General features: G+C 46.0%; 1 protein-coding gene across 1 annotated transcript in view; it reads left to right on the top strand.

Annotated features, from left to right (window-relative positions):
* dnaaf9 (dynein axonemal assembly factor 9) overlaps positions 1 to 21,493 on the top strand; it is a 96,200-nt gene that overhangs the window by 67,138 nt on the left and 7,569 nt on the right. Inside the window, exons 24-30 of the mRNA XM_090221490.1 lie at positions 1,346 to 1,463; positions 3,472 to 3,560; positions 4,730 to 4,864; positions 7,307 to 7,432; positions 10,245 to 10,418; positions 10,518 to 10,604; positions 19,070 to 19,176. Of these exons, the coding sequence (XP_090077616.1) occupies positions 1,346 to 1,463; positions 3,472 to 3,560; positions 4,730 to 4,864; positions 7,307 to 7,432; positions 10,245 to 10,418; positions 10,518 to 10,604; positions 19,070 to 19,176 (836 nt within the window). The remainder of the gene's footprint in view (positions 1 to 1,345; positions 1,464 to 3,471; positions 3,561 to 4,729; positions 4,865 to 7,306; positions 7,433 to 10,244; positions 10,419 to 10,517; positions 10,605 to 19,069; positions 19,177 to 21,493) is intronic.

Here is a 21,493-nt window from a genome sequence, read left to right as displayed (position 1 = left end):
ACATGGAGTGCTGTGCGGCCCCCCAAAGAAATGCCACCCCACACCATGACTGACCCACCGCCAAACCGGTGTTCTCTGGCAAATGCCAAACGTCCTGCACGGTGTTGGGCTGTAAGCACAACCCCCACCTGTGGACTTCGGGCCCTCATACCACCCTCATGGAGTCTGTTTCTGACCGTTTGATCAGACACATGCACATTTGTGGCCTGCTGGAGGTCATTTTGCAGGGCTCTGGCAGTGCTCCTCCTGCTCCTCCTTGCACAAAGGCGGAGGTAGCGGTCCTGCTGCTGGGTTGTTGCCCTCCTACGGCCTCCTTCACGTCTCCTGATGTACTGGCCTGTCTCCTGGTAGCGCCTCCATGCTCTGGACACTACGCTGACAGACACAGCAAACCTTCTTGCCACATCTCGCATTGATGTGCCATCCTGGATGAGCTGCACTACCTGAGCCACTTGTGTGGGTTGTAGACTCCGTCTCATGCTACCACTAGAGTGGAAGCACCGCCAGCATTCAAAAGTGACCAAAACATCAGCCAGGAAGCATAGGAACTGAGAAGTGATCTGTGGTCCCCATCTGCAGAATCACTCCTTTATTGTGGGTGTCTTGCTAAATGCCTATAATTTCCACCTGTTGTCTATTCCATTTGCACAACAGCATGTGAAATGTATTGTCAATCAGTGTTGCTTCCTAAGTGGACAGTTTGATTTCACAGAAGTGTGATTGACTTGGAGTTACATTGTGTTGTTTAAGTGTTCCCTTTATTTTTTTTGAGCAGTGTATATATATATAAACTCAGCAAAAAAAGTAAAGTTCTCTCACTGTCAACTGTGTTTATTTTCAGCAAAATTAACATGTGTAAATATCTGTATGAACATAATAAGATTCAACAACTGAGACATAAACTGAACAAGTTCCACAGACATGTGACTAACAGAAAAGGAATAATGTGTCCCTGAACAAAGTGGGGGTCAAAATCAAAAGTAACAGTCAGTATCTGGTGTGGCCACCAGCTGCATTAAGTACTGCAGTGATAATGGGGAACACCACCACTGATAATGGGCCTCTGTACAGCTATGTACATATTCCATTAAAAATCTGCCGTTTCCAGCTACAAAAGTAATTTACCACATTAACAATGTCTACACTGTATTTCTGATCAATTTGATGTTATTTCAATGGACAAAAAAACTAGATTTTCTTTAAAAAACAAGGACATTTCTAAGTGACCTCAATCTTTTGACCAGTAGTATGTATGTGTGGATGTCCCACCCTGCCTGCCAATAGCCCAAGTGTTCTCCCATTGAACCACCACAACATGCTTCCTAATGCTGCTGTGTTCCAACAGGTTCCTGCAGCACTTTGCTCTGAGCAGTGTGGGTCAGGAGCCCATCCAGGATGACCACCTGGGGGCACTGTTCTCCACGCCAGACACCAGGAACCCTCTGGCAGGACAGACTGACAAGGTAACCAACCCTCTCACAAGACTGACAAGGTAGCCAACCCTTCCACAGGACAGACTGACAAGGTAACCAACCCTCTCACAGGACAGACTGACAAGGTAACCAACCCTCTCACAGGACTGACTGACAAGGTAACCAACCCTCCCACAGGACAGTTGACAAGGTAACCAACCCTCTCACAGGACTGACTGACAAGGTAACCAACCCTCTCACAGGACTGACTGACAAGGTAACTGACCCTCCCACAGGACAGACTGACAAGGTAACTAACCCTCCCACAGGACAGTTGACAAGGTAACCAACCCTCTCACAGGACAGTTGACAAGGTAACCAACCCTCTCACAGGACAGTTGACAAGGTAACCAACCCTCCCACAGGACAGTTGACAAGGTAACCAACCCTCTCACAGGACAGTTGACAAGGTAACCAACCCTCCCACAGGACAGTTGACAAGGTAACCAACCCTCTCACAGGACTGACAAGGTAACCAACCCTCTCACAGGACAGACTGACAAGGTAACCAACCCTCTCACAGGACAGTTGACAAGGTAACCAACCCTCTCACAGGACAGTTGACAAGGTAACCAACCCTCCCACAGGACTGACTGACAAGGTAACCAACCCTCTCACAGGACTGACTGACAAGGTAACCAACCCTCCCACAGGACAGTTGACAAGGTAACCAACCCTCTCACAGGACTGACAAGGTAACCAACCCTCTCACAGGACAGACTGACAAGGTAACCAACCCTCTCACAGGACAGTTGACAAGGTAACCAACCCTCTCACAGGACAGTTGACAAGGTAACCAACCCTCCCACAGGACTGACTGACAAGGTAACCAACCCTCTCACAGGACTGACTGACAAGGTAACCAACCCTCTCACAGGACTGACAAGGTAACTAACCCTCTCACAGGACTGACTGACAAGGTAACCAACCCTCTCACAGGACAGACTGACAAGGTAACCAACCCTCTCACAGGACAGTTGACAAGGTAACCAACCCTCTCACAGGACAGTTGACAAGGTAACCAACCCTCTCACAGGACTGACTGACAAGGTAACCAACCCTCCCACAGGACAGTTGACAAGGTAACCAACCCTCTCACAGGACAGTTGACAAGGTAACCAACCCTCCCACAGGACAGTTGACAAGGTAACCAACCCTCTCACAGGACTGACAAGATAACCAACCCTCTCACAGGACAGACTGACAAAGTAACCAACCCTCTCACAGGACTGACTGACAAGGTAACCAACCCTCCCACAGGACTGACTGACAAGGTAACCAACCCTCCCACAGGACTGACTGACAAGGTAACCAACCCTCCCACATGACAGACTGACAAGGTAACCAACCCTCTCACAGGACAGACTGACAAGGTAACCAACCCTCTCACAGGACAGTTGACAAGGTAACCAACCCTCCCACAGGACAGTTGACAAGGTAACCAACCCTCCCACAGGACTGACTGACAAGGTAACCAACCCTCCCACAGGACTGACTGACAAGGTAACCAACCCTCTCACAGGACTGACTGACAAGGTAACCAACCCTCTCACAGGACAGACTGACAAGGTAACTAACCCTCTCACAGGACTGACTGACAAGGTAACCAACCCTCTCACAGGACTGACTGACAAGGTAACTAACCCTCTCACAGGACTGACTGACAAGGTAACCAACCCTCCCACAGGACTGACTGACAAGGTAACTAACCCTCTCACAGGACTGACTGACAAGGTAACCAACCCTCTCACAGGACAGTTGACAAGGTAACCAACCCTCTCACAGGACTGACTGACAAGGTAACCAACCCTCTCACAGGACAGTTGACAAGGTAACCAACCCTCTCACAGGACAGTTGACAAGGTAACCAACCCTCTCACAGGACAGTTGACAAGGTAACTAATACAGATTACTATTCTGTCTTCCCAGCTTCCACTACTTACCACATGTTGTTGATTGTCCAGGAGTCTGATGTACCTGTGTGTTTGTATGATAACAGGTGGTTATAACCATCATCTCTGGACTACCGGGCAGCCACAAGAACAGACTGGTTAACTTCCTGGTCCAGCTGAATAGAGAAGGAGGAAGGTGAGACAATAAGAACTATAACTCTGACCCACAGTACAGTATGTGTCTGACTGTGGTGTTCCCCACTGTGGTGTTCCCCACTGTGGTGTTCCCAACTATGGTGTTCCCAACTGTGGTGTTCCCAACTGTGGTGTTCCCAACGGTGGTGTTCCCAACGGTGGTGTTCCCAACTGTGGTGTTCCCAACTGTGGTGTTCCCAACTGTGGTGTTCCCAACTGTGGTGTTCCCAACTATGGTGTTCCCAACTGTGGTGTTCCCAACTGTGGTGTTCCCAACTGTGGTGTTCCCAACGGTGGTGTTCCCAACTGTGGTGTTCCCAACTGTGGTGTTCCCAACTGTGGTGTTCCCAACTATGGTGTTCCCAACTATGGTGTTCCCAACTGTGGTGTTCCCAACGGTGGTGTTCCCAACTATGGTGTTCCCAACTGTGGTGTTCCCAACTATGGTGTTCCCAACGGTGGTGTTCCCAACGGTGGTGTTCCCAACGGTGGTGTTCCCAACTGTGGTGTTCCCAACTGTGGTGTTCCCAACTATGGTGTTCCCAACTGTGGTGTTCCCAACTATGGTGTTCCCAACTATGGTGTTCCCAACTATGGTGTTCCCAACGGTGGTGTTCCCAACGGTGGTGTTCCCAACGGTGGTGTTCCCAACTGTGGTGTTCCCAACTATGGTGTTCCCAACTGTGGTGTTCCCAACTATGGTGTTCCCAACGGTGGTGTTCCCAACTGTGGTGTTCCCAACTGTGGTGTTCCCAACTATGGTGTTCCCAACTGTGGTGTTCCCAACTATGGTGTTCCCAACGGTGGTGTTCCCAACGGTGGTGTTCCCAACTATGGTGTTCCCAACGGTGGTGTTCCCAACTGTGGTGTTCCCAACTGTGGTGTTCCCAACTGTGGTGTTCCCAACTATGGTGTTCCCAACTGTGGTGTTCCCAACTATGGTGTTCCCAACGGTGGTGTTCCCAACGGTGGTGTTCCCAACGGTGGTGTTCCCAACTGTGGTGTTCCCAACTGTGGTGTTCCCAACTGTGGTGTTCCCAACTATGGTGTTCCCAACTGTGGTGTTCCCAACTGTGGTGTTCCCCGCTGTGGTGTTCCCCGCTGTGGTGTTCCCCGCTGTGGTGTTCCCCGCTGTGGTGTCTAACTGTAGTGTTTCCCCTGTGTGTGTAGGTGGGTTGTCTACCGTCCAGGTCCAGACTGCAGTGATTGTTTCTCCACCTCCCACTTGCAGCGCTACCTGTCCTGCTTCCTGGAGACACAGAGAGCACATGGAGGGAAGCCCCGACTACTGCTGCTCACTCCTGGGTATGTACGCATTAAGCTGTGTACCGGTCTCTAAGAGCATCTATTATAGTAGCATGTAGCTTACAGAAGTCAACCAGACAGATATACCCTCCATTAGTTCTGTTATAGTAGCATGTAGCTTACAGAAGTCAACCAAACAGATATACCCTCCATTAGTTCTGTTATAGTAGCATGTAGCTTACAGAAGTCAACCAGACAGATATACCCTCCATTAGTTCTGTTATAGTAGCATGTAGCTTACAGAAGTCAACCAAACAGATATACCCTCCATTAGTTCTGTTATAGTAGCATGTAGCTTACAGAAGTCAACCAGACAGATATACCCTCCATTAGTTCTGTTATAGTAGCATGTAGCTTACAGAAGTCAACCAGACAGATATACCCTCCATTAGTTCTGTTATAGTAGCATGTAGCTTACAGAAGTCAACCAGACAGACATACCCTCCATTAGTTCTGTTATAGTAGCATGTAGCTTACAGAAGTCAACCAAACAGATATACCCTCCATTAGTTCTGTTATAGTAGCATGTAGCTTACAGAAGTCAACCAGACAGATATACCCTCCATTAGTTCTGTTATAGTAGCATGTAGCTTACAGAAGTCAACCAGACAGATATACCCTCCATTAGTTCTGTTATAGTAGCATGTAGCTTACAGAAGTCAACCAAACAGATATACCCTCCATTAGTTCTGTTATAGTAGCATGTAGCTTACAGAAGTCAACCAAACAGATATACCCTCCATTAGTTCTGTTATAGTAGCATGTAGCTTACAGAAGTCAACCAAACAGATATACCCTCCATTAGTTCTGTTATAGTAGCATGTAGCTTACAGAAGTCAACCAAACAGATATACCCTCCATTAGTTCTGTTATAGTAGCATGTAGCTTACAGAAGTCAACCAGACAGATATACCCTCCATTAGTTCTGTTATAGTAGCATGTAGCTTACAGAAGTCAACCAAACAGACATACCCTCCATTAGTTCTGTTATAGTAGCATGTAGCTTACAGAAGTCAACCAAACAGATATACCCTCCATTAGTTCTGTTATAGTAGCATGTAGCTTACAGAAGTCAACCAGACAGATATACCCTCCATTAGTTCTGTTATAGTAGCATGTAGTTTACAGAAGTCAACCAGACAGATATATTAGTTATGTTATAGTAGCATGTAGCTTACAGAAGTCAACCAGACAGATATATCCTCCATTAGTTCTATTATAGTAGCATGTAGCTTACAGAAGTCAACCAGACAGATATATCCTCCATTAGCGGCTGGTGTCACTGATGATCTTTCTGTTTATAATCCACTGGTTAAATCTCTTTCCTGTGTCTGTGTAGATTATATCTATCTCTAGATGGCTTAACCCTGACTATCTCTCTGTCTCTATCTCTAGATGGCTTAACCCTGACTATCTCTCTGTCTCTATCTCTAGATGACTTAACCCTGACTATCTCTCTGTCTCTATCTCTAGATGGCTTAACCCTGACTATCTCTCTGTCTCTATCTCTAGATGACTTAACCCTGACTATCTCTCTGTCTCTATCTCTAGATGACTTAACCCTGACTATCTCTCTGTCTCTATCTCTAGATGACTTAACCCTGACTATCTCTCTGTCTCTATCTCTAGATGACTTAACCCTGACTATCTCTCTGTCTCTATCTCTAGATGACTTAACCCTGACTATCTCTCTGTCTCTATCTCTAGATGGCTTAACCCTGACTATCTCTCTGTCTCTATCTCTAGATTGCTTAACCCTGACTATCTCTCTATCTCTAGATGGCTTAACCCTGACTATCTCTCTGTCTCTATCTCTAGATGGCTTAACCCTGACTATCTCTCTGTCTCTATCTCTAGATGGCTTAACCCTGACTATCTCTCTGTCTCTATCTCTAGATGACTTAACCCTGACTATCTCTCTGTCTCTATCTCTAGATGGCTTAACCCTGACTATCTCTCTGTCTCTATCTCTAGATGACTTAACCCTGACTATCTCTCTGTCTCTATCTCTAGATGACTTAACCCTGACTATCTCTCTGTCTCTATCTCTAGATGGCTTAACCCTGACTATTTCTCTGTCTCTATCTCTAGATGGCTTAACCCTGACTATCTCTCTGTCTCTATCTCTAGATGGCTTAACCCTGACTATCTCTCTGTCTCTATCTCTAGATGGCTTAACTCTGACTATCTCTCTGTCTCTATCTCTAGATGACTTAACCCTGACTATCTCTCTGTCTCTATCTCTAGATGGCTTAACCCTGACTATCTCTCTGTCTCTATCTCTAGATGGCTTAACCCTGACTATCTCTCTGTCTCTATCTCTAGATGACTTAACCCTGACTATCTCTCTGTCTCTATCTCTAGATGGCTTAACCCTGACTATCTCTCTGTCTCTATCTCTAGATGACTTAACCCTGACTATCTCTCTGTCTCTATCTCTAGATGTACAGATATATTAGACGTGGTCCAGGCGGTCCTGTCCCATCCAGATGCTGTGGTCCAGGCCTGTTTCACCATCGGGGCGGTCACAGCCTGTGTGGACCCTCTCAGCTCATACATGGAACACAGGTCAGGACACCTTCCACTGGTCACACATGAGGCTGTGGCGGAAATTTGATCAAGACGGTGATTGTCAAGCAAATAACTGCCGTTCTCACAGTAATTGACCGTTAATTAACATAAAATAATTTATCCTACAAGCCACTGATGCAGACCTTTGAAACATCTACTTTTTTTTAAATAAAAAAAATCCATGTAATATATCCTACACCTTCACAATAAATCCATGTAATATATCCTACACCTTCACAATAAATCCATGTAATATATCCTACACCTTCACAATAAATCCATGTAATATATCCTACACCTTCACAATAAATCCATTTAATATATCCTACACCTTCACAATAAATCCATGATTTATTTTATACAGGTCTAAATAAACATGATATAAAGGAAATGTAGTTTATTTCAGAAGAACAGAATAGTTTACTCTGAGTTGTCCTCATGTTAGGTCCTGATGTGGCTATGCCAAATGGCTGTGGGCTATACTAGTTCATTTAGCAGACAAGATTTGCTTAGAATGTCGTGGCGTTATTTATGGTTTATAGTTTAAATAATACCATTGAACAAAGCTTAATAAAATAGAAAGGATATTTTATCCAAACGATAATAGGCGGCTATTCTGTGTTGTTTGGTCAACAAAGAAACAGGTCCTCCTAGATGCTTAATTTAGAGTCATTAATGTAACTTTAGTTGTTCTACAAACGTTGGCCTGTATGTTTTGGTGTTTAATACATTGTAAGGCTGCATGATGGGACTCTAATGATGATTTGAAAAAAGTTGCTTGAAATGCATGAGCTCTGCTTTGTTTTTTGCCACGCTGTACATACTACATCAGTCACAGTTTGACAAGCACTTGATTATGCCTCGAATTTCACGGTGGCATCCCCTTTGTGACCGTAATGCACCCTAAAAAAAATACATTACTTTTGCGGCCAGTGGCTGCTGTGCCCTTCTCCCTGAGTGCTGCATTCTGCCCTTCTCCCTGAGTGCTGCATTCTGCCCTTCTCCCTGAGTGCTGCATTCTGCCCTTCTCCCTGAGTGCTGTATTCTGCCCTTCTCCCTGAGTGCTGCATTCTGCCCTTCTCCCTGAGTGCTGCATTCTGCCCTTCTCCCTGAGTGCTGCGTTCTGCCCTTCTCCCTGAGTGCTGCATTCTGCCCTTCTCCCTGAGTGCTGCATTCTGCCCTTCTCCCTGAGTGCTGCATTCTGCCCTTCTCCCTGAGTGCTGCATTCTGCCCTTCTGCCTGAGTGCTGCATTCTGCCCTTCTCCCTGAGTGCTGCATTCTGCCCTTCTGCCTGAGTGCTGCATTCTGCCCTTCTCCCTGAGTGCTGCATTCTGCCCTTCTCCCTGAGTGCTGCATTCTGCCCTTCTGCCTGAGTGCTGCATTCTGCCCTTCTCCCTGAGTGCTGCATTCTGCCCTTCTCCCTGAGTGCTGCATTCTGCCCTTCTCCCTGAGTGCTGCATTCTGCCCTTCTGCCTGAGTGCTGCATTCTGCCCTTCTCCCTGAGTGCTGCATTCTGCCCTTCTCCCTGAGTGCTGCATTCTGCCCTTCTCCCTGAGTGCTGCATTCTGCCCTTCTGCCTGAGTGCTGCATTCTGCCCTTCTCCCTGAGTGCTGCATTCTGCCCTTCTCCCTGAGTGCTGCATTCTGCCCTTCTCCTTCACTCACACGGCTCTCCATCATGTGATCGGGTCTTTCTCACAGGCTACAAGTGAAGACCGACACATCAGGGACGCAACTGCACATGTCCTTATCCAATTCAGAGGTGCATATTGAAGATATTGGAAGAACTGTCCACATTTACTTTTCGTCAGCCAACAAGATGAGTAGGCCTAATGAACAGCAAAAGCACTAGCCTATGTCAATCTACTATCCCCATAGTACAAAAGTTGACCTATTCTGTGCGAGAAATAAATATTCCAGACATAGTCTGGGACAGTTGTGGGATGCGATAGATCCCAAATTAATACAACCACTAGAATAAATAAAAAATACCGCAATGTAGCTGACGCAACAGATCAGAACGTTTAGCTTAAAATGTGGATAACGTATTAGGCTATTTCTTCACATTATAACCACAGTAATTTGCACATGGTAGTAGGCTATAAGCGCAAATGTTCCATTAGCGAAAAACACCATGATCAAAAATAACCACAAATGCGGTTATGCATGTAATGCTTCTATGGTGAACATTATCTTCCCCAAACTTGAAACTCACACGCTGTTTATGTAAAGCAGATTAATGTGCTTCATTTTAAGAAGTTATTTGGCTACTTTAGTTGTGATACAAACCTTATCAAAACATATAGGCCTATGGCCTAGGCTAGGTGAGGTGGAAGCCCCACCTTCCTCGCTGGAAGCCCCTCCTTCCACAGTTGATAAGCGTGAGGCTCAGATTCATTCCTTAAATTTATAAAAGATGGCGCCGTACTGCATGGCTGCCATTTTGCAGACTCCAACCCAATTATTATTTAACTAAATGAATCCGCTATCATTTCTTATAACCAATATAACCAATCGGCAAGCAATCAAACAAGCGAAATGTCATTATAGGGACAAAGTGGAGTTGTAATTCAACAGCTCAGACACGAGACTTATGTGGCAGTGTCTACAGGCAATTACGGACTACAAAAAGAAAATCAGACTAACTAAACACCTTTGTTGCCCGCTTTGAGGATAATACAGTGCCACCGACGTGGCCCACAAACAGGGACTGCGGGCCCCCACTCTCTGAGCTAAACCACTCTGTGCCATAACTGATAATATTAAAGTGAGGTAGCCGTTCTGAGTGTATATCTGATTCTACCTTATAGATTTGTCTTCCCGAAGCTGGTGGAGCAGTGCAGCCAAGGTATAGTGAGTACGGTCGTCTTCACTGGACTGGCAGCAGAACAGAAGAACCCTCTCCTCCAAACTGTACAGCAGCTGATCCGGTCAGCCAATCCCAACGCTGTCTTCATCCTGGCAGAGAGAGGAGCCGTTACCAGGTAGATTAGCCTAATGAAGTCTAAACTCACTCACTCATTCATTCTCTTTCAGTAATTCTCTTGGTTCCTTGCGTAACAATGCATCATTCCCTTCTATAGGAATGAGGATGTGAAGATGATTTTGTCTGAGAGCAGCTTCTCTGAGGCGCAGATGATGAGAGCACGCTACCTGCTCTACCCTGGCTGGTAAGATGATCTCTCCTTCTCCTCTCCCTCTCTCCACCTCTATCTCTCGCTCCTTCCCCTCTCTCTCCTTCCCCTTGATTTCTCCTCTCCTTCTCTCCTCTCCTTCTCTCCTCTCCCTCTCTTCCACCTCTCTCTCCTCTCCTTCTCTCCTCTCCCTCTCTTCCACCTCTCTCTCCTCTCCTTCTCTCCTCTCCCTCTCTTCCACCTCTCTCTCCTCTCCTTCTCTCCTCTCCCTCTCTCCACCTCTATCTCTCTCGCTCCTTCCCCTCTCCCTCTCTTCCACCTCTCTCTCCTCTCCTTCTCTCCTCTCCCTCTCTTCCACCTCTCTCTCCTCTCCTTCTCTCCTCTCCCTCTCTTCCACCTCTCTCTCCTCTCCTTCTCTCCTCTCCCTCTCTTCCACCTCTCTCTCCTCTCCTTCTCTCCTCTCCCTCTCTTCCACCTCTCTCTCCTCTCCTTCTCTCCTCTCCCTCTCTTCCACCTCTCTCTCCTCTCCTTCTCTCCTTCTCCCCTCCATTTATTTGTTTTATATTTATTTGATCTACAGTGGCTTGTGAAAGGATTCACCCCCTTGGCATTTTTCCTATTTTGTTATCCTACAACCTGGAATAAAACATTTTGTGGGGTTTGTATCATTTGATTTACACAACATGCCTACCACTTTGAAGATGCAAAATATGTTTTAATGTGAAACAAACATGAAATAATACCAAAAATAGCGTGCATAACTATTCACCCCCCCAAGTCAATACTTTGTAGAGCCACCTTTTGCAACAATTACAGCTGCAAGTCTCTTGGGGTATGTCTCTATAGGCTTGGCACATCTAGCCACTGGGATTTCTGCCCAATCTTCAAGTTCAAGTTGGATGGGTTCCGCTGGTGTACAGCGGTCTTTAAGTCATACCACAGATTCTCAATTGTATTGAGGGGGGGATGGGGATGGTGTTCTCGGGGTGATTAGAGGTGTTGGGTTTGCTCCAGACATAGCGTTTTCCTTGCTGGTCAAAAAGCTCAATTTTAGTCTCATCTGACCAGAGTACCTTCTTCCATATGTTTGTGGAGTCTCCCACGTTTGCTTATTTCTTTCTTTAAGCAATGGCTTTTTTTCTGGCCACTCTTCTGTAAAGCCCAGCTATATGTTCTGTCAGTTTTGGTGGGCAGCCCTCTCTTGGCAAGTTTGTTGTGGTGCCATATTCTTTCCATTTTTTAATAATGGATTTAACTTCTTACGGGCCGTCCCACCTGGCCAACATCCGGTGAAATTGCAGAGCGCGAAATTCAAATTACAGAAATATAAATATTTTACATTCATGAAAATACAAGTGTAATACATCAAAATAAAGCTTAACTTCTTGTTAATCCAGCCGCAGTGTCAGATTTCAAAAAGGCTTTACGGCGAAACCACACCATGCGATTATCTGAGGACATCTAGTGGAAGCCCTAGGAACTGCAATCTGGGAGGATAAGAAACATGACAGCCATTGGAAACAGTGGTAGGCTGAATTATTATTTTTTTTTAATGGTTTGTCCTCTGGGTTTCGCCTGCCATATCAGTTCTGTTATACTGACAGACATTATTTTAACAGTTTTAGAAACTTTAGAGTGTTTTCTATCCAATACTACATGCATATGCATATCCTAACTTCTGGGCCTGAGTAACAGTTAACTTTGGGCACGCTTGTCATGCAAACTTCAAAATACTGCCCCCTAGCCCAGAGTGCTCCGTGGGATGTTCAAAGTTTGGGATATTTTTTTATAACCCAACACTGATCTGTACTTCTCCACAACTTTGTCCCTGACCTGTTTGGAGAGCTCCTTGGTCTTCATGGTGCCACTTTCTTGGTGGTGCCCCTTGCTTAGTGGTGTTGCGGACTCTGGGGCCTTTCAGAATAGGTGTGTGTTTGAATATATTTATAGATATAGATATATTTACTGAGAACATGTGACAGATCATGTGACACTTAGATTGCACACAGGTGGACTTTATGTAACTAATTATGTGTCTTCTGAAGGTAATTGGTTGCACCAGATCTTAGTTAGGGGCTTCATAGGAAAGAGGGTGAATACAATATGTACCCACCAGTTTTCTGTTTTTATTGTTTGTAATTTTAGAATTTATTGAAACAAGTCATTTATTTTTATTTCACTTCACCAATTTTGACTATTTTGTGTATGTCCATTACATTAAATACAAATACAAATCCATTTAAATTATGGGTAGTACTGCAACAAAATAGGGGGGTGAATACTTTTGCAAGGCACTGTAGACATATTGCGATCTAGGTCTGTTTTCCAAATGTGCCCTGTATAATACAATATATACAGTGCATTCGGAAAGTATTCAGACCCCTTGACCTTTTCTTAAAAATGTACATTACAGCCTTATTCTAAAATGTAAACAATTATTTTTTCCTCATCCATCTACACACAATACCCCATGATGACAAAGCGAAAACAGGTTTTTCGAAATGTAATAAAAAATGTATTAAACAAACTAACACCTTATTTACATAAGTATTCAGACCCGTTGCTATGAGACTAGACATTGAGCTCAGGTGCGTCCTGTTTCCATTGGTCATCCTTGAGATGCTTCTATGACTAAATACAATTGATTGGACATGATTTGATCATCCTTGTTTTTTAGGGGGGGGTTACCCCTTTTTCTCCCCAATTTCATGGTATCCAATTATTAGTTACAGTCTTGTCCCATCGCTGCAACTCGCCTGCGGACTCGGGAGAGGCGAAGGTCGAGAGCCATGCGTCCTCCAAATCACAACCCTGCTAAGTCGCACTTCTTCTAGACACACTGCTTGCTTAACCCGGAAGCCAGCCGCACCAATGTGTCGGGGAAAAACCACTGTACAGCTGGCGACCGAAGTCAGCATGCATGCGCCTGCCCGCCACAGGTGTCGCTAGCGTACGATGGGACAAGGACATCCCGGGCGGCCAAACCTTAGACCGCTGCGCCACTCGGGAGGTACTGATCATCCTTGAGATGCCTACAACTTGATGGAGACCACCTGTGCTAAATTCAATTGATTGGACATGATATGGAATGGCACACACCTGTCTATATAAGGCCCACAGTTGACAATGCATGTCAGAGCATAAACCATGAGGTCATAAATTCTCCGTAGAGCTCTGAGACAGGATTGTTTCATGGAACAGATCTGAGGAAAGGTACCAAAAAATGTCTGCAGCAGTGAAGGTCCCCAAGAACACTGTGGAGCCACCAAGAACACTGTGGAGCCACCAAGACTCTTCCTAGAGCTGGCCACACAGCCAAACTGAGCTATCGGGGAGATGGGCCTTCTTTATTGATTTATTTGATTTATTTCACCTTTATTTAGGCCAGTTGAGAACAAGTTCTCATTTACAACTGCGCCCTGGCCAAGATAAAGCAAAGCAGTGCGACAAAAACAACAACAGAGTTACACATGGAATAAACAAACGTACAGTCAATAATACAATATAATAGTCTATGTACAGTGTGTGCAAATGGAGTAAGATTAGGGAGGTAAGGCAATAAATAGACCATAGAGGTGAAATAATTACAATTTAGCATTAACACTGGAATGATAGATGTGCAGATGATGATGTGCAAGTAGAGATAATGGGGTGCAAAAGAGCAAAATAATATAAATAAATAACAATATGGGGATGAGGTAGTTGGGTGTGCTATTTACAGATGGGCTGTGTACAGGTACAGTGATCGGTAAGCTGCTCTGACAGCTGATGCTTAAAGTTAGAGGGAGATACATTGGGGAGAACAAGTATTTGGTACACCGATTTTGCATGTTTTCCTACTTACAAAGCAAGTTCCTCCTACTGTAACAGATCACTACCAGCCTGGTTCCTCCTACTGTAGCAGACACTACCAGCCTGGTTCCTCCTACTGAAACAGACCACTACCAGCCTGGTTCCTCCTACTGTAACAGACCACTACCAGCCTGGTTCCTCCTACTGTAACAGACCACTACCAGCCTGGTTCCTCCTACTGTAACAGACCACTACCAGCCTGGTTCCTCCTACTGTAACAGACCACTACCAGCCTGGTTCCTCCTACTGTAACAGACCACTACCAGCCTGGTTCCTCCTACTGTAACAGACCACTACCAGCCTGGTTCCTCCTACTGTAACAGACCACTACCAGCCTGGTTCCTCCTACTGTAACAGACCACTACCAGCCTGGTTCCTCCTACTGTAACAGACCACTACCAGCCTAGTTCCTCCTACTGTAACAGACCACTACCAGCCTGGTTCCTCCTACTGTAGCAGACACTACCAGCCTGGTTCCTCCTACTGTAACAGACACTACCAGCCTGGTTCCTCCTACTGTAACAGACCACTGTAGGAGGAACCAGGCTGGTAGTGGTCTGTAACTAGCCTTGTTCCTCCTACTGTAACAGACCACTACCAGCCTGGTTCCTCCTACTGTAGCAGACACTACCAGCCTGGTTCCTCCTACTGTAACAGACCACTACCAGCCTGGTTCCTCCTACTGTAACAGACCACTACTAGCCTTGTTCCTCCTACTGTAACAGACCACTACCAGCCTTGTTCCTCCTACTGTAACAGACCACTACTAGCCTTGTTCCTCCTACTGTAACAGACCACTACCAGCCTGGTTCCTCCTACTGTAACAGACCACTACCAGCCTGGTTCCTCCTACTGTAACAGACCACTACCAGCCTGGTTCCTCCTACTGTAACAGACCACTACCAGCCTGGTTCCTCCTACTGTAACAGACCACTACCAGCCTGGTTCCTCCTACTGTAACAGACCACTACCATCCTGGTTCCTCCTACTGTAGCAGACACTACCAGCCTGGTTCCTCCTACTGTAACAGACCACTACCAGCCTGGTTCCTCCTACTGTAATAGACCACTACTAGCCTTGTTCCTCCTACTGTAACAGACCACTACCAGCCTTGTTCCTCCTACTGTAACAGACCACTACTAGCCTGGTTCCTCCTACTGTAACAGACCACTACTAGCCTGGTTCCTCCTACTGTAACAGACCACTACCAGCCTGGTTCCTCCTACTGTAACAGACCACTACCAGCCTGGTTCCTCCTACTGTAGCAGACACTACCAGCCTGGTTCCTCCTACTGTAACAGACCACTACCAGCCTGGTTCCTCCTACTGTAGCAGACACTACCAGCCTGGTTCCTCCTACTGTAACAGACTACTACCAGCCTGGTTCCTCCTACTGTAGCAGACACTACTAGCCTGGTTCCTCCTACTGTAACAGACCACTACTAGCCTTGTTCCTCCTACTGTAACAGACCACTACCAGCCTTGTTCCTCCTACTGTAACAGACCACTACTAGCCTTGTTCCTCCTACTGTAACAGACCACTACCAGCCTGGTTCCTCCTACTGTAACAGACCACTACCAGCCTGGTTCCTCCTACTGTAACAGACCACTACCAGCCTGGTTCCTCCTACTGTAGCAGACCACTACCAGCCTGGTTCCTCCTACTGTAGCAGACACTACCAGCCTGGTTCCTCCTACTGTAACAGACCACTACCAGCCTGGTTCCTCCTACTGTAACAGACCACTACCAGCCTGGTTCCTCCTACTGTAGCAGACCACTACCAGCCTGGTTCCTCCTACTGTAGCAGACACTACCAGCCTGGTTCCTCCTACTGTAACAGACCACTACCAGCCTGGTTCCTCCTACTGTAGCAGACACTACCAGCCTGGTTCCTCCTACTGTAACAGACACTACCAGCCTGGTTCCTCCTACTGTAACAGACCACTGTAGGAGGAACCAGGCTGGTAGTGGTCTGTAACTAGCCTTGTTCCTCCTACTGTAACAGACCACTACCAGCCTGGTTCCTCCTACTGTAGCAGACACTACCAGCCTGGTTCCTCCTACTGTAACAGACCACTACCAGCCTGGTTCCTCCTACTGTAACAGACCACTACTAGCCTTGTTCCTCCTACTGTAACAGACCACTACCAGCCTTGTTCCTCCTACTGTAACAGACCACTACTAGCCTTGTTCCTCCTACTGTAACAGACCACTACCAGCCTGGTTCCTCCTACTGTAACAGACCACTACCAGCCTGGTTCCTCCTACTGTAACAGACCACTACCAGCCTGGTTCCTCCTACTGTAACAGACCACTACCAGCCTGGTTCCTCCTACTGTAACAGACCACTACCAGCCTGGTTCCTCCTACTGTAACAGACCACTACCATCCTGGTTCCTCCTACTGTAGCAGACACTACCAGCCTGGTTCCTCCTACTGTAACAGACCACTACCAGCCTGGTTCCTCCTACTGTAATAGACCACTACTAGCCTTGTTCCTCCTACTGTAACAGACCACTACCAGCCTTGTTCCTCCTACTGTAACAGACCACTACTAGCCTGGTTCCTCCTACTGTAACAGACCACTACTAGCCTGGTTCCTCCTACTGTAACAGACCACTACCAGCCTGGTTCCTCCTACTGTAACAGACCACTACCAGCCTGGTTCCTCCTACTGTAGCAGACACTACCAGCCTGGTTCCTCCTACTGTAACAGACCACTACCAGCCTGGTTCCTCCTACTGTAGCAGACACTACCAGCCTGGTTCCTCCTACTGTAACAGACTACTACCAGCCTGGTTCCTCCTACTGTAGCAGACACTACTAGCCTGGTTCCTCCTACTGTAACAGACCACTACTAGCCTTGTTCCTCCTACTGTAACAGACCACTACTAGCCTGGTTCCTCCTACTGTAACAGACCACTACCAGCCTGGTTCCTCCTACTGTAACAGACACTACCAGCATGGTTCCTCCTACTGTAACAGACCACTACCAGCCTGGTTCCTCCTACTGTAACAGACCACTACCAGCCTGGTTCCTCCTACTGTAACAGACCACTACCAGCCTGGTTCCTCCTACTGTAGCAGACACTACCAGCCTGGTTCCTCCTACTGTAACAGACCACTACTAGCCTTGTTCCTCCTACTGTAACAGACCACTACTAGCCTTGTTCCTCCTATTGTAACAGACCACTACCAGCCTGGTTCCTCCTACTGTAACAGACCACTACCAGCCTGGTTCCTCCTACTGTAACAGACCACTACCAGCCTGGTTCCTCCTACTGTAGCAGACCACTACCAGCCTGGTTCCTCCTACTGTAGCAGACACTACCAGCCTGGTTCCTCCTACTGTAACAGACCACTACCAGCCTGGTTCCTCCTACTGTAGCAGACACTACTAGCCTGGTTCCTCCTACTGTAACAGACCACTACTAGCCTTGTTCCTCCTACTGTAACAGACCACTACTAGCCTGGTTCCTCCTACTGTAACAGACCACTACCAGCCTGGTTCCTCCTACTGTAACAGACACTACCAGCATGGTTCCTCCTACTGTAACAGACCACTACCAGCCTGGTTCCTCCTACTGTAACAGACCACTACCAGCCTGGTTCCTCCTACTGTAGCAGACACTACCAGCCTGGTTCCTCCTACTGTAACAGACCACTACTAGCCTTGTTCCTCCTACTGTAACAGACCACTACTAGCCTTGTTCCTCCTATTGTAACAGACCACTACCAGCCTGGTTCCTCCTACTGTAACAGACCACTACCAGCCTGGTTCCTCCTACTGTAACAGACCACTACCAGCCTGGTTCCTCCTACTGTAGCAGACCACTACCAGCCTGGTTCCTCCTACTGTAGCAGACACTACCAGCCTGGTTCCTCCTACTGTAACAGACCACTACCAGCCTGGTTCCTCCTACTGTAGCAGACACTACTAGCCTGGTTCCTCCTACTGTAACAGACCACTACTAGCCTTGTTCCTCCTACTGTAACAGACCACTACTAGCCTGGTTCCTCCTACTGTAACAGACCACTACCAGCCTGGTTCCTCCTACTGTAACAGACACTACCAGCATGGTTCCTCCTACTGTAACAGACCACTACCAGCCTGGTTCCTCCTACTGTAACAGACCACTACCAGCCTGGTTCCTCCTACTGTAGCAGACACTACCAGCCTGGTTCCTCCTACTGTAACAAACCACTACCAGCCTGGTTCCTCCTACTGTAACAGACCACTACCAGCCTGGTTCCTCCTACTGTAACAGACCACTACTAGCCTTGTTCCTCCTACTGTAACAGACCACTACTAGCCTTGTTCCTCCTATTGTAACAGACCACTACCAGCCTGGTTCCTCCTACTGTAACAGACCACTACCAGCCTGGTTCCTCCTACTGTAACAGACCACTACTAGCCTTGTTCCTCCTACTGTAACAGACCACTACCAAGCTGTTGGCCAGGCGGTTGCCATGTACACAGACTGGGCTCTACCTCTGGACCGGTCCATTTAGACACCTTATGACACCTCAGTGGTCACTGTGCCTCATTAGAACTGTTTCTAACAGTGGCTTAGAAAACACAGGCTATCTACTCTATCAAGCGTGCATGAATGCCCGTCACAAGGTTTGATGTCTGTGTGTATTTCAGGTGTAAAGGCCGGTTCGTCAGTGGCTGTGGGTCCCTGTCTTTGGGCCACCAGTATGTGATGTTCAACCTTCCCCTGGAGAGACCTCTGTTTCTGAAACACTGTAAAGGTAAGAACCCCCTAATAATTACATCAGTCAATCAAGTGGAACACATGAAGACCTTTCTCTTCTAATATGGAGAGCACGAAGAGACTGCAGTCTGAGTTGTCATGACATGGCACGTGTTCCTAAAACATTTCCAGTACAATAGCATTGGAATTATTTAATTATATCAAATACAATTTTGAAATCTGTTTTTACTTGTAACGTGCCGAATACAGCAGATACAGTGCCTTGCGAAAGTATTCGGCCCCCTTGAACTTTGCGACCTTTTGCCACATTTCAGGCTTCAAACATAAAGATATAAAACTGTATTTTTTTGTGAAGAATCAACAACAAGTGGGACACAATCATGAAGTGGAACGACATTTATTGGATATTTCAAACTTTTTTTACAAATCAAAAACTGAAAAATTGGGCGTGCAAAATTATTCAGCCCCTTTACTTTCAGTGTAGCAAACTCTCTCCAGAAGTTCAGTGAGGATCTCTGAAGGATCCAATGTTGACCTAAATGACTAATGATGATAAATACAATCCACCTGTGTGTAATCAAGTCTCCGTATAAATGCACCTGCACTGTGATAGTCTCAGAGGTCCGTTAAAAGCGCAGAGAGCATCATGAAGAACAAGGAACACACCAGGCAGGTCCGAGATACTGTTGTGAAGAAGTTTAAAGCCGGATTAGGATACAAAAATATTTCCCAAGCTTTAAACATCCCAAGGAGCACTGTGCAAGCGATAATATTGAAATGGAAGGAGTATCAGACCACTGCAAATCTACCAAGACCTGGCCGTCCCTCTAAACTTTCAGCTCATACAAGGAGAAGACTGATCAGAGATGCAGCCAATAGGACAACAATCAGTCGTATATTGCACAAATCTGGCCTTTATGGAAGAGTGGCAAGAAGACAGCCATTTCTTAAAGATATCCATAAAAAGTTTGCCACAAGCCACCTGGGAGACACACCAAACATGTGGAAGAAGGTGCTCTGGTCAGATGAAACCAAAATTGAACTTTTTGGCAACAATGCAAAACGTTATGTTTGGCGTAAAAGCAACACAGCTCATCACCCTGAACACACCATCCCCACTGTCAAACATGGTGGTGGCAGCATCATGGTTTGGGCCTGCTTTTCTTCAGCAGGGACAGGGAAGATGGTTAAAATTGATGGGAAGATGGATGGAGCCAAATACAGGACCATTCTGGAAGAAAACCTGATGGAGTCTGCAAAAGACCTGAGACTGGGACGGAGATTTGTCTTCCAACAAGACAATGATCCAAAACATAAAGCAAAATCTACAATGGAATGGTTCAATAACAAACATATCCAAGTGTTAGAATGGCCAAGTCAAAGTCCAGACCTGAATCCAATCGAGAATCTGTGGAAAGAACTGAAAACTGCTGTTCACAAATGCTCTCCATCCAACCTCACTGAGCTCGAGCTGTTTTGCAAGGAGGAATGGGAAAAAATGTCAGTCTCTCGATGTGCAAAACTGATAGAGACATACCCCAAGCGACTTACAGCTGTAATCGCAGCAAAAGGTGGCGCTACAAAGTATTAACTTAAGGGGGCTGAATAATTTTGCACGCCCAATTTTTCAGTTTTTGATTTGTTAAAAAAGTTTGAAATATCCAATAAATGTTGTTCCACTTCATGATTGTGTCCCACTTGTTGTTGATTCTTCACAAAAAATACAGTTTTATATCTTTATGTTTGAAGCCTGAAATGTGGCAAAAGGTCGCAAAGTTCAAGGGGGCCGAATACTTTCGCAAGGCACTGTATTAAGAAAGAAAAATAATTTATTAAGAAAGAAAATAATTTGTTGAAAAATAAGGAAATAGTAGCACAAGTCAATACCAATACTGAGACCATAGACTAGATGTACCAGTCAATACCAATACTGAGACCATAGACTAGATGTACCAGTCAATACCAATACTGAGACCATAGACTAGATGTACCCGTCAATACCAATACTGAGACCATAGACTAGATGTACCAGTCAATACCAATACTGAGACCATAGACTAGATGTACCAGTCAATACCAATACTGAGACCATAGACTAGATGTACCAGTCAATACCAATACTGAGACCATAGACTAGATGTACCAGTCAATACCAATACTGAGACCATAGACTAGATGTACCAGTCAATAACAATACTGAGACCATAGACTAGATGTACCAGTCAATACCAATACTGAGACCATAGACTAGATGTACCAGTCAATACCAATACTGAGACCACAGACTAGATGTACTCGTCAATACCAATACTGAGACCATAGACTAGATGTACCAGTCAATACCAATACTGAGA

This window comes from Oncorhynchus mykiss, chromosome 25, assembly GCF_057628025.1.
Source record: "Oncorhynchus mykiss isolate SJ-2025 chromosome 25, ASM5762802v1, whole genome shotgun sequence".
NCBI classification, from domain to species: Eukaryota; Metazoa; Chordata; class Actinopteri; order Salmoniformes; family Salmonidae; genus Oncorhynchus; species Oncorhynchus mykiss.
This window is presented reverse-complemented; position numbering and strand designations above follow the sequence as displayed.